This window comes from Scyliorhinus torazame, chromosome 10 (genome assembly GCF_047496885.1).
Source record: "Scyliorhinus torazame isolate Kashiwa2021f chromosome 10, sScyTor2.1, whole genome shotgun sequence".
In the NCBI taxonomy this organism is placed as follows: domain Eukaryota; kingdom Metazoa; phylum Chordata; class Chondrichthyes; order Carcharhiniformes; family Scyliorhinidae; genus Scyliorhinus; species Scyliorhinus torazame.
The window spans coordinates 759,847-773,729 of record NC_092716.1 but is presented as its reverse complement, the minus strand read 5'-3'; the positions used below and the strand labels follow the sequence as shown (position 1 = coordinate 773,729).

The 13,883-nt window shown below is 45.9% G+C and overlaps 1 protein-coding gene across 1 annotated transcript in view; it reads left to right on the top strand.

Annotated features, from left to right (window-relative positions):
• Positions 1-2,215: 2,215 nt before the first annotated feature.
• The window catches only part of LOC140384781 (vacuolar protein sorting-associated protein 4A), a gene marked incomplete at its 5' end in the record, with an annotated part of 42,714 nt that continues 31,046 nt past the window's right edge, over positions 2,216-13,883 (top strand). Inside the window, 5 exons of the mRNA XM_072466774.1 lie at positions 2,216-2,333; positions 3,144-3,291; positions 3,704-3,765; positions 8,357-8,476; positions 11,902-12,058. Of these exons, the coding sequence (XP_072322875.1) occupies positions 2,216-2,333; positions 3,144-3,291; positions 3,704-3,765; positions 8,357-8,476; positions 11,902-12,058 (605 nt within the window). The remainder of the gene's footprint in view (positions 2,334-3,143; positions 3,292-3,703; positions 3,766-8,356; positions 8,477-11,901; positions 12,059-13,883) is intronic.

The following is a 13,883-nucleotide window of genomic DNA, read 5'->3' as shown; positions in this document are numbered from 1 at the left end:
TCTGAAGAGAGAGGCGAGATACTAAATGAATATTTTTCGTCAGTATTCACTCAGGAAAAAGATAATGTTGTGGAGGAGAATGCTGAGCCCCAGGCTAATAGAATAGATGGCATTGAGGTACGTAGGGAAGAGGTGTTGGCAATTCTGGACAGGCTGAAAATAGATAAGTCCCCGGGACCTGATGGGATTTATCCTAGGATTCTATGGGAGGCCAGGGAAGAGATTGCTGGACCTTTGGCTTTGATTTTTATGTCATCATTGGCTACAGGAATAGTGCCAAAGGACTGGAGGACAGCAAATGTGGTCCCTTTGTTCAAAAAGGGGAGCAGAGACAACCCCGGCAACTATAGGCCGGTGAGCCTCACGTCTGTAGTGGGTAAAGTCTTGGAGGGGATTATAAGAGACAAGATTTATAATCATCTAGATAGGAATAATATGATCAGGGATAGTCAGCATGGCTTTGTGAAGGGTAGGTCATGCCTCACAAACCTTATTGAGTTCTTTGAGAAGGTGACTGAACAGGTAGACGAGGGTAGAGCAGTTGATGTGGTGTATATGGATTTCAGCAAAGCGTTTGATAAGGTTCCCCACGGTAGGCTATTGCAAAAAATACGGAGGCTGGGGATTGAGGGTGATTTAGAGATGTGGATCAGAAATTGGCTAGCTGAAAGAAGACAGAGGGTGGTGGTTGATGGGAAATGTTCAGAATGGAGTACAGTCACAAGTGGAGTACCACAAGGATCTGTTCTGGGGCCGTTGCTGTTTGTCATTTTTATCAATGACCTAGAGGAAGGCGCAGAAGGGTGGGTGAGTAAATTTGCAGACGATACTAAAGTCGGTGGTGTTGTCGATAGTGTGGAAGGATGTAGCAGATTATAGAGGGATATAGATAAGCTGCAGAGCTGGGCCGAGAGGTGGCAAATGGAGTTTAATGTAGAGAAGTGTGAGGTGATTCACTTTGGTAGGAATAACAGGAATGCGGAATATTTGGCTAATGGTAAAGTTCTTGAAAGTGTGGATGAGCAGAGGGATCTAGGTGTCCATGTACATAGATCCCTGAAAGTTGCCACCCAGGTTGATAGGGTTGTGAAGAAGGCCTATGGAGTGTTGGCCTTTATTGGTAGAGGGATTGAGTTCCGGAGTCGGGAGGTCATGTTGCAGCTGTACAGAACTCTGGTACGGCCGCATTTGGAGTATTGCGTACAGTTCTGGTCACCGCATTATAGGAAGGACGTGGAGGCTTTGGAGCGGGTGCAGAGGAGATTTACCAGGATGTTGCCTGGTATGGAGGGAAAATCTTATGAGGAAAGGCTGATGGACTTGAGGTTGTTTTCGTTGGAGAGAAGAAGGTTAAGAGGAGACTTAATAGAGGCATACAAAATGATCAGGGGGTTGGATAGGGTGGACAGTGAGAGCCTTCTCCCGCGGATGGATATGGCTGGCACGAGGGGACATAACTTTAAACTGAGGGGTAATAGATATAGGACAGAGGTCAGAGGTAGGTTCTTTACGCAAAGAGCAGTGAGGCCGTGGAATGCCCTACCTGCTACAGTGGTGAACTCGCCAACATTGAGGGCATTTAAAAGTTTATTGGATAAACATATGGATGATAATGGCATAGTGTAGGTTGGATGGCTTTTGTTTCGGTGCAACATCGTGGGCCGAAGGGCCTGTACTGCGCTGTATTGTTCTATGTTCTATGTTCTATCTGTCTATCTTTGTACGGTTTTACAGCCCTTTACGATTTCTCGCACCTCTATTTAATTGTCCACATTTGGTGGTTGTGCTTTCAGTTGCCTCGGTTTCATGCTCTAGACCACTCTCTCCAACTCTTTCTCTCTCTTTCCTCCTCTGAGACACCTTAAAACCTGCCCCTTTGATCAAAATATTTGGCCATCTGACCTTGTGTTTAGTGTCCTATTTTGTTCAATGCTCATGTGAAGCATCTTGGGGCATTATATAAACTGAACTTGTTTGTCTTTTGGCGATTAACATTAGTGCATCATTTTATACATCGACCAAACTACTGACTTCCCCAGACCTGTTAGGATGTACCTAAATTGTAAGGTGCTTGGAGGATATTAATTCAAAGAGTGGCAGGTTTATATGGAAAATGATGGAATAACACCACAGGTGAAGTGAGAATGATCTGATTGTTTGTTATTTCTCCTTTCCCGGGAGAAAACTGGACATTTATTTGTCTTATTTTTAACTATTTCAGAAAGCGATTGACCTTGTAACTAAAGCCACAGAAGAGGACAAGGCAAAGAATTATGAAGAGGCATTGAGGCTGTATCAGCATGCGGTGGAGTATTTCTTGCATGCTATTAAATGTGAGAGTTCTCCAGTGTCAAGGACATTAGTAAACCAGTGGGTTACCAGCTTTTTATTTCCAGATTTTTTTCTATCTGAATTCAAATTCTCAGAATGCCAATGGTGGGATTTGAATTCATGCTCTTTGGATCTTTTATTATTTCCCGACATATGAATGTCACTGGGAAGCCCAGTATTTGCATCCATTCCTGATTGCCCTTCAGAAGATGGTGGTGAGCTCCTGCCTTGAACTGCTGCAGTCCATCTGGTGTAGGTACACCCACAGTGCTGTTAGGAAGAGAGTTCCAATTTTGACCCAGTTGACACCAATTGCAGAGTCACTACCGCTCTCACATTTCAGGTGTAATACTTGACCTGTGCTGAATTAGTAGATCTCAAATTGGGAATCAGTGGGCGTTACATTGAATCTCAGCACGAGTGGGTAAGAGAGCACAGAGAATCAGCCAGCGTTCTTGCTCCTCACAGTTCAGGCTCCTGGGTTAGGGAGCGGGGAAATAAACTCGGGCTCTTGCTCCTGATCATTGTTCAAACACCTGAATTAGGGAAACAAGATTCAGGTTGCTACTCCTGGATGCTCTACATTGATATGAGAGTGTGTAAACATTGGATGGGGACTGGATCTCCCCCCGCTGGCATATCATTGGATATTCAGGGACTGGGTAATGTGGCATACCGTGCTAGTGATGCCACCTGTACATGCTGGAAGTGTTTCCTGGTGACCCATAACAAAGACCCTCTCCTGAGATGCTGGAGGCAGTTCCCCATCTGAGGGCAACTGTAATGAAGATATTCCACTGTTTTCATTGCAGATGAGGCTCATGGCGAGAAGGCAAAGGAGAGTATTCGAGCCAAGTGTGTTCAGTACCTGGACAGAGCAGAAAAACTGAAGGAATATTTAAAAAACAAAGAGAAACGTGGCAAGAAGCCAGTGAAAGAAACACAGCAAAATGACAAGGGGTATGGATGGGGGCCGCTGATTTGGGGAGAATCCGGGATTACGGCACATGCGTGGCTGATAAGAGAGATAGTCGCATGCTTTACCGGCATGGGAGCGGTAACTTGCTGGGGTGGCATTGCAGTGCTGGGAGAGAAGGGAATGCAGACATGGATTGCCGGAGGGGAGGAGGGCCACGTGCATTTTCAGAAGTGGATGAGGAGTGACCACAAGTTAAAGCGAGTTAGTTGGGAGTAAAATCGGAATTCCAGGTGAAATGTTTCCCCAAGGAGAAGGATTATTTGAAGAAGTTATGGGAAAGTGATAATTTAAATGGTTATGATGAATAATGAGATGTATTTTGCAAGGGCCGTTTTTCCTGCATTAGTATCACCTGTGAAGCTGCTCCAATTTCTGTTTTCATTTCTCTCCCAGGAGCGACAGTGACAGTGAGGGAGAAAATCCAGAGAAGAAGAAACTGCAGGAGCAGCTGATGGGTGAGTGAGACCACGTGGAGGAAACTTAAATTGCAGGCATTGCTGGAGTCTGTTGCTGGACTCTAACAGAGGTTGAATTGACCTCTGAGCTCAATTTTGGTCTTATGGACACAGAGGTTATGGATAACTAGGACTTGGTGAGAGTTAGGATACGGGGAGCAGAATTAAAAGTTTATCGATGGTGCAAGCTGAGAGACTAATCAGCAGAGAATTGCTACAGTCACGTTTGGAAAGTACAGATCATGGTTTCAGCAGCAAATAAGGAAAAGCACAGGTGAAGAAGGATGATGGAGAGAATATGTAGCCAAAAGGTTAGCTCAGGGCCATATAGGATGCCAAGGATTTGAACAGTCTTGAGTTCGGTTTAGCTTCAGACAGTGGTCAGGGACGAGGATGCAATCAGAGGCGAGGCGATGGAATTTGTGGAAGGGACTGAAAACAATGACTCATCCAGGATTTGATGTCAGGCAAGCAGCATGGCAGTCAAGGTGGAGGTTGTTAGTACATGTGGAATTTTGACATTGTGTCTTTGAATGATGTTGCTACCGGTGTGAAGATGATGAAGAGGAGGAGGCCTAGATTGGATCCTGGGATGGTGAGAATGTGACAGGATTGATGGGATTGGAAGCAGAGGGGAGATGGATAGGTCTGGTTAATAATGTTGGACAGTACAAAGACCAGGGCACGCTTTATTGACCATAGGTCCAGTGACATGCAAGTTATAATTTTGGCCAGGGCTCTGTCAGGTCTGGGAGCAGGGTGATAGCCAGACTGAGGATTCAAATTGAACTTGGGAGAGATGGGCACTGAGGTGGTAGGTTCAATTATGTTTGAATTGCGATCCAAAGTTCCAGTGACTGCCTACTTCATCGAGGGCCGAAGGGCCTGTACTGCGTTGTACTGTACCTCCTCCAAACAGATCTCTTGAGCGGCAAGCACTCAAACAAACCTAATTAATAATATAACAGCCCTGCACATGAGTCCAATGAAACAATATTTTACTCATCTTAATCTTTTGTTGATGCATAAAGAGGAAAATTAATTTTTATAGCGCCGGAGCCTCTGTTTAACATTTCATCCAAAAGATGACACCGTTGGTAGTGCAACGCTCCTCTCCCTCAGTGCTACACTGGAGGGATAGCCTTCACAATGGAACTAGCTCTTGGAACAACTCTCTGCATCCGAATAATTTTACAAATCATTGCATGTGGTCTGTTCCCTGTGGAACAAAGCTTATGCTGGTTTATCAGGTTGCGACCTGCATTCTGATAGTATTTATTTCGCTTCATTCAACATAGATAATTGTTTTATTGAACAATTGTCATGGCAGCTTTATGCTGATGATGCAAGTAATCATGATTCATAACATGGTTACAGACAATGGTTAAGATAAAAGTAAAGTATAAAATATAAGGATTGTACAGTTATGAATATTTCAGTACACATACTTACAATATGTTGGAAAATGCAGGCCTCTCTAATTTACAGGCTAAAAGCTAATGGTCTGCATATTATATTAAAGCCCGTAGATCAAATGCTATCAGGTTAAGCTCATTAAATTCTCAGTCATTAGCGTATTATTTCAGTTTCATACAGTAAGGGATAGGGTTGTTTCTTAGGAATTCATTAATTCTATATCTTATTTACAGAATGGTGTCTTTTCTTCTTAATTCCATTCTACAATTCCTATTGTGTGGTTGTGATCAGGGACAGTGGTGTTGGGAGGTGGTTGTGATCAGGGACAGTGGTGTTGGGAGGTGGTTGTGATCAGGGACAGTGGTGTTGGGAGGTGGTTGTGATCAGGGACAGTGGTGTTGGGAGGTGATTGTGATCAGGGACAGTGGTGTTGGGAGGTGGTTGTGATCAGGGACAGTGGTGTTGGGAGGTGGTTGTGATCAGGGACAGTGGTGTTGGGAGGTGATTGTGATTAGGGACAGTGGTGTTGGGAGGTGGTTGTGATCAGGGACAGTGGTGTTGGGAGCTGGGTGTGATCAGGGACAGTGGTGTTGGGAGGTGATTGTGATCGGGGACAGTGGTGTTGGGAGGTGATTGTGATCGGGGACAGTGGTGTTGGGAGGTGGGTGTGATCGGGGACAGTGGTGTTGGGAGGTGGTTGTGATCAGGGATAGTGGTGTTGGGAGGTGGTTGTGATCGGGGACAGTGGTGTTGGGAGGTTGGTGTGATCGGGGACAGTGGTGTTGGGAGGTGGGTGTGATCGGGGACAGTGGTGTTGGGAGGTGATTGTGATCGGGGACAGTGGTGTTGGGAGGTGATTGTGATCGGGGACAGTGGTGTTGGGAGGTGGTTGTGATCAGGGACAGTGGTGTTGGGAGGTGATTGTGATCGGGGACAGTGGTGTTGGGAGGTGGTTGTGATCAGGGACAGTGGTGTTGGGAGGTGGTTGTGATCGGGGACAGTGGTGTTGGGAGGTGATTGTGATCGGGGACAGTGGTGTTGGGAGGTGGTTGTGATCAGGGACAGTGGTGTTGGGAGGTGGTTGTGATCGGGGACAGTGGTGTTAGGAGGTGGGTGTGATCGGGGACAGTGGTGTTGGGAGGTGGGTGTGATCGGGGACAGTGGTGTTGGGAGGTGATTGTGATCGGGGACAGTGGTGTTGGGAGGTGATTGTGATCGGGGACAGTGGTGTTGGGAGGTGATTGTGATCGGGGACAGTGGTGTTGGGAGGTGGTTGTGATCAGGGACAGTGGTGTTGGGAGGTGGTTGTGATCAGGGACAGTGGTGTTAAGAGGTGATTGTGATCGGGGACAGTGGTGTTGGGAGGTGGGTGTGATCGGGGACAGTGGTGTTGGGAGGTGATCGGGGACAGTGGTGTTGGGAGGTGGGTGTGATCGGGGGCAGTGGTGTTGGGAGGTGGTTATGATCGGGGACAGTGGTGTTGGGAGGTGATTGTGATCAGGGACAGTGGTGTTGGGAGGTGGGTGTGATCGGGGACAGTGGTGTTGGGAGGTGATTGTGATCGGGGACAGTGGTGTTGGGAGGTGATTGTGATCGGGGACAGTGGTGTTGGGAGGTGGGTGTGATCGGGGACAGTGGTGTTGGGAGGTGGTTGTGATCAGGGACAGTGGTGTTGGGAGGTGATTGTGATCGGGGACAGTGGTGTTGGGAGGTGGTTGTGATCAGGGACAGTGGTGTTGGGAGGTGGTTGTGATCAGGGACAGTGGTGTTGGGATGTGGGTGTGATCAGCGACAGTGGTGTTGGGAGGTGGTTGTGATCAGGGACAGTGGTGTTGGGAGGTGGTTGTGATCGGGGACAGTGGTGTTGAGAGGTGGTTGTGATCGGGGACAGTGGTGTTGAGAGGTGGTTGTGATCGGGGACAGTGGTGTTGAGAGGTGCTATTCAAGAGTTTCCTCATGAAGTCCAAACCAGAATTTTTCCCTCTTTCAGCAAGGGACACGTATTCAGTGTTGTGTCAGAATACCTTTGGTACGCATTACATAGGATCAGTTTCTGCTTGTTTCCGATTGCTTTCAAACTTGTTCACATGCTCTTTAATAAGTTCAGCATTCCAAAGAGACACTGCGTATTCAACAACAAGTCTATGTAACTTTTAATACAGTGGATAGGTCAGATGGAGATGCTTGGGAAGACTTAGAATGTGAAGTCTTCAATTTGCTCTCTTAAGCATTTCACCCACCTGGTAATCACATTTGAGATCCTTTTGAATGTAGGTTCCTAAAGGTTTCGGCAACAAATGTGCTTTAATCTCAGCATGAATCGCAAAAAGTTGTTTTGCAGGTGCAGCAGGTAATTAAGGCAAATGGAATTTTGTCTTTCATTGCTAGAGGGATGGAGTTTAAAAACAGGGAGGTTTTGTTGCAGCTGTATAGGGTGCTGGTGAGGACACACCTGGAGTACTGTGTACAGTTTTGGTCTCCTTACCTGAGAAAGGACGTACTGGCACAGGAGGCGGTGCGGAGGAGATTCACTATGTTGATTCCAGAGTTGAGAGGATTAGTTGATGAGGAGAGACTGAGTAGACTGGGACTGTACTGATTGGAATTTAGAAGAATGCGGGGGGGATCTTAAACATATAAAATTATGAAGGGAATAGAAAGGATAGAAGCAGGGGGGTTGTTTCCACTGGCGGGTGAAACTGGAAATAGGGCATAGCTTCAAAATAAGGGGGAGCAGATTTAGGACTGAGCTTAGGAGGAACTTCTTCACCTAAAGGGTTGTGAATCTGTGGAATCCCCTACCCAGTGAAAGCAGTTGAGACGGCCTCAATGAATGCTTCTAAAGCAAAGATAGATTTTGGAACAGTAAAGGAATACAAGGTTATGGTGAGTGGGTGGGTGAGTGGAGCTGAGTCCACAAAAGATCAGCCATGATTTCATTGAATGGCGGAGCAGGCTCGAGGGGCCAGATGGCCTACTCCTGCTCCTAGTTCTTTTGTTCTTAACATCATCTAAGTTGATTAGGGTGGAGTTGATAATCGGGCTATGCATGAATCGTCTCATTGAAACTAACATGGCTAGCTAAATATTCATATTTAAAAAGATGTTGAACTTTTCCAATATAGAGTATTTTGGACTTTGTACTTCCATTGTCAACATTCCTGTTCCATTGTAGGTGCTATTGTGATGGAGAAGCCCAATGTGCGATGGAATGATGTGGCAGGATTGGAAGTAGCAAAAGAAGCTTTGAAGGAAGCTGTCATTTTACCCATCAAGTTCCCTCATCTATTCACTGGTATGTTTTTATATCTTGAGGTTCTTGTCAGGCATTTCTTCCGATCTCAGCACTTAGTCCCTGTATAAGTTTTCAGTTTGTGCGTTTCTGATGTCTTCTCTACTTGACGACATGGTCAATGATAGAGTTTTTCGAGGAGGTCACAAAGATGATTGATGCAGGTAGGGCAGTGGATGTTGTCTATATGGACTTCAGTAAGGCCTTTGACAAGGTCCCTCATGGTAGACTGGTACAAAAGGTGAAGTCACACGGGATCAGGGGTGAGCTGGCAAGATGGATACAGAATTGACTAGGTCATAGAAGGCAGAGAGTAGCAATGGAAGGGTGCTTTTCTGATTGGAGGGCTGTGACCAGTGGTGTTCCGCAGGGATCAGTGTTGGGACCTTTGCTGATTTGGTGGAAAATATAACTGGTCTGATTAGTAAGTTTGCAGACAACACAAAGGTTGGTGGAATTGTGGATAGCGATGAGGACTGTCACAGGATACAGCAGGATTTAGATTGTTTGGAGACTTGGGCGGAGAGATGGCAGATGGAGTTTAATCCGGACAAATGTGAGGTCATGCATTTTGGAAGGTCTAATGCAGGTAGGGAATATACAGTGAATGGTAGAACCCTCAAGAGTATTGAAAGTCAGAGAGATCTAGGAGTACAGGTCCACAGGTCACTGAAAGGGGCAACACAGGTGGAGAAGGTAGTCAAGAAGGCATACGCCATGCTTGCCTTCATTGGCCGGGGCATTGAGTATAAGAATTGGCAAGTCATGTTGCAGCTGTATAGAACCTTAGTTAGGCCACACTTGGAGTATAGTGTTCAATTCTGGTCGCCACACTACCAGAAGGATGTGGAGGCTTTAGAGAGGGTGCAGAAGAGATTTACCAGAATGTTGCCTGGTATGGAGGGCATCAGCTATGAGGAGCGGTTGAATAAACTCGGTTTGTTCTCACTGAAACGAAGGAGGTTGAGGGGCGACTTGCTAGAGGTCTACAAAATTATGAGGGGCATAGACAGAGTGGATAGTCAGAGGCTTTTTCCCAGGTTAGAGGGGTCAATTACTAGGGGGCATAGGTTTCGAGGAGATGTACGAGGCAAGTTTTTTTTACACAGAGGGTTGTGGGTGCCTGGAACTCGCTGCTGGAGGAGGAGGTGGAAGCAGGGATGATAGTGACGTTTAAGGGGCATCTTGACAAATACATGAATTGGATGGGAATAGAGGGATATGGACCCCGGAAGTGCAGAAGATTTTAGTTTACACGGGCAGCATGGTCGGCACAGGCTTGGAGGGCCGAAGGGCCTGTTCCTGTGCTGTACTTGTCTTTGTTCTTCGTCTGAGGTAGAGCCCCATGTTTGTTTGCAACCCAGGTGGCCATCCTGTGTGAATCAATGAAATGTCATGAAACTATTTGACCATGGAGAGAATTGCAGCTTGCGATAATACCAAATCAACTTGAATTTATATACCGTTAAACTTTCTTTTTTGAAAGTCCCCAAGTGTAGGCTGTTGAAAATGGATAGGCATGAAGAAGAGAATCAGAGGAAAAGTCTGAAAAATGGGCTTTGAGAGTGATTATTAAAAGCGTAGAGGAAATTTTCAGGCAGCTCCAGGCTACCTTACAGTGATGTGTGTGAAGTAACCAGCAGCTAAACTTTACTCTTCACGATAAAGGCCTTTTTTTTTAACAAAGGAGAAACATACATAGAAAATAAAAGCAGGAGGAGGCCATTCGGCCCCTCCAGCCTGCTCCACCATTCATTATGATCATGGCTGATCATCAAGTTCAATACCTTGATCTCGCCTTCCCCCTCATATCCCTCGATCCCTTTAGCCCCAAGAGCTTTATCGAATTCCTTCTTGAAATCACACAATGTTTTAGCCTCAGCTACTTTCTGTGGTAGTCAATTCCACAGATTCACCACTCTCTGGGTGCAGAAGGTTTATCCCATATCCTTAAAATATGGCCCCTAGTCCTGGACTCCCCCACCATCAGGAACATTCTTTCTGAATCTAGCCTGTCTAATCCTGTTAGAATTATGTAGTTTCTATGGCATCCCCTCTCACTCTTCTAAACTCCAATGAATATAATCCTAACCCACTTAGTCTCTCCTCATATAACAGTCTCTCCATCTCTGGAATCAGCCTGGTAAACCTTCGCTGCACTCCCTCCATAGCAAGAACATCCTTCCTCATTATGATCATGGCTGGTTTAGCACACTGGGCTAAATCGCTGGCTTTGAAAGCAGACCAAGGCAGGTCAGCAGCACGGTTCAATTCCCGTACCAGCCTCCCCGAACAGGTGCCGGAATGTGGCGACTAGGGGCTTTTCACAATAACTTCATTGAAGCCTACTCGTGACAAGCGATTTCATTTCTTTCATAAGAACACCAAAACTGCTCACAATACTCAAGGTGTGGCCTCACCAATACCCTATACAATTGCAATAAACATCTCTATTCCTATACTCCAATCCTCTCGCTATGAAGGCCAACATACCATTTACCTTCTTTACTGCCCGCTGTACCTGCGCGCTTACTTTCAGCGACTGATGCACGAGGACACCAAGATCTCGCTGAGTATCCGCCTCTCTCAATTTACACCCATTCAAATAATCTTTCCTATTTTTGCTACCGAAGTGGATAACCTCACATTATCCACATTATACTGCATCTGCCATGCATGTGCCCACTCACTCAGCCTGTCCAAATCCCACTGAAGCATCTCTGTATCGTCCTCACAGCTCACCCTCCCACCCAACCTTGTATCATCTGCAAATGTGGCGATAATACATTTAGTTCCTTTGTCCAAATCATTGATATATAATGTGAACAGATGGGGTCCTGGCACAGATCCCTACAGTACCCCACTAGTCACTGCCTGCCAATCGGAAAAGGATCCATTTATTCGCACTCTTTGCCTCCTGTCTGCCAAGCAGTTTGTCATGTTTGACGAATCTATTGGAATTCTTTGAAGATGTAGCTAGTAGAGTTGACCAGGGAGAACCGGTGGATGTGATTTAATAATAATAATCGCTTATTGTCACAAGTAGGCTTCAATGAAGTTACTGTGAAAAGCCCTTTGTCGCCAGATGCCGGCGCCTGTTCGGGGAGGCCGGGGCAGGAATTGAACCGAGCTGCTGGCATTGTTCTGCATTACAAGCCAGCTGTTTAGCCCACTGTGCTCAACCAGCCCCTATTTAGATTTTCAGAAGGCTAAAATTGCCCCTTAGTTGGAAAAAGTAATTGGGTACTCTAAATTTAAAAACAGAAAAGAAAAAATATATATATTTTGCAATCTGAACAGATCACAACCATGTTCCTTACTCCTGTCTCTGAGCGTGGCAGAATCTTTATTAAATCTGTCACAATCCCGTTAAACTGCTGGAACTGGACTGAGCCAATTGGCATTTTATGGTCTTTTTATTTTTGTAGGTAAACGAACTCCTTGGCGTGGAATCTTGCTCTTTGGCCCGCCTGGTACAGGAAAATCCTACCTGGCCAAAGCTGTAGCAACAGAGGCCAATAACTCCACATTCTTCTCTGTGTCTTCATCTGACCTGATGTCCAAATGGTTAGGAGAGAGTGAGAAGTGAGTGGCATCCCAAATATCTGGGGTTGATAAGTTTCTGGGTAAAGACGGGTTCAAGCTCTCTCTCATGTTTTAACAGAATGATTAAGCATGCAGAAGGTTCCATTTCTAACTTTGTTATCAGACATTGTCCAATGAGGCAGGTATTTAGGGCATATCCAGAAAATACAGATGTATGGTCCCTGTTGAAGTGGGCAGTCATCTGTCTAATATAATTTGACAAAGAGTCATCGGACTGGAAACGTTCGCTCTTTTCTCTCCCTACAGATGCTGCCAGACTTGCTGAGATTTTCCAGCGTTTTCTCTTTCGTGTCTAATATCGGCTGGGCTCCCAATCTGTCAAATGGGGGGGGGGGGGGGAGGAGGAGAGGTGTGATTGGTTAGTGTTGAGGGGCGATGTGGGGATTGCAGAGGTTTGAGGAATGGGGGGAGATGTGGGCATTGGTGGTGTTCATTAATAGCAAAAAATTAAGAACCGTGAGCGGCACAGTGGTTAGCAATCTGCGTCACGGTGGCACAGTGGTTAGCACTGCTGCCTCACAGCTCCAGGGTCCCGGATTCAATTCCAACCTCGGGTGACTGTGGAGTCTGCACTTTCTCCCCGTGTCTGCGTGGGTTTCCTCCGGGTGCTCCGGTTTCCTCCCACAGTCCAAAGATGTGCAGATTAGGTGGATTGGCCATGCTAAATTGCTCCTTAGTGTTTATAAAAAAAAAAAAATGTGTAGATTAAGGGGTTATTGGGATAGGGCAAGTGAGTGAGCTTGGTCGGTGCAGACTCGATGGGCTGAAGAGCTTCTTTCTGCACTGTAGGGATCTATCTAAGGATCTGACCATAGTCGTGAATTTGCAGCTAAAAGTCAATGTGTGGAATGAGAAAGTTAAAAGGATCTGGAGGAGGGCTAACAATTGGTACCCCAGAGATCGAGCTGTGACTTCTGTAGCCATGTAAAATGGCTGACTCCCGATTAGAATGGTCAAACCCCGATCTAAAATGGCGAACAGAAGAGGCTGATGGGAAAATCAGCCAACAGGACTCAAACGGACAGCTGCAGGTAAAACAGTGTATTCGCCTCTGGGGGAATCCAGACAGACTGATACCTGCAGCCATCAACATCACAACCCAGCCATCTGCATATTAATCAGCCATCCCCGGGAACAATTGCTACAAATTAGCAACTCAAAGCCGACCCAGACCTTTTGGCGCCAGCAGGTGCTGACACAAAGAAAGATAAACGACCACCCCCCGATCAAGGAATCGCCCCAGTATCGGAGCATATTGAAGTTTTACTCCAGCGATCGCTACCAGATAGGCGCTCTTGACTATCGACTTGTACCAGCTTTTGAATCCCGCAGGCTCAGAACCAATTCGAAAGACTATTCGTTTCCCTGACCTGGTGGGCCATTTCCAAAGTTAAATATTGGCCTTTAGTGGTAGGTAGTAGTCTACAAGTAGGATTATTGTATAAGTATTAATTGCTGTATATAATAAATGATTGTTGATTTAACTCTTACTAAGCGGTGTGTTGTATTATTAATCATTACCTAGACTTGAACCACGTGGCGGTATCAGAAAGATACCTGGCGACTCATGAGCAAAGGTGACAGAATAAGAATAAGTAAAATAAGGCTAAAACGAGCAACATTTTGGCGACATCCTGACGGGACCCGATCTAGAAGTGGAAAACCACTCCGGGAGAACCCAAGAAATTTTGAATTGGAATCCAATTGGAAACAGAAAACCACAAGTGTTCAAGCGGTTCTGATTAATGGTCATAATTCAGAAGTGTGTGCAGGCATGCGTAACTAACAGGGCTATAAGGTAAAA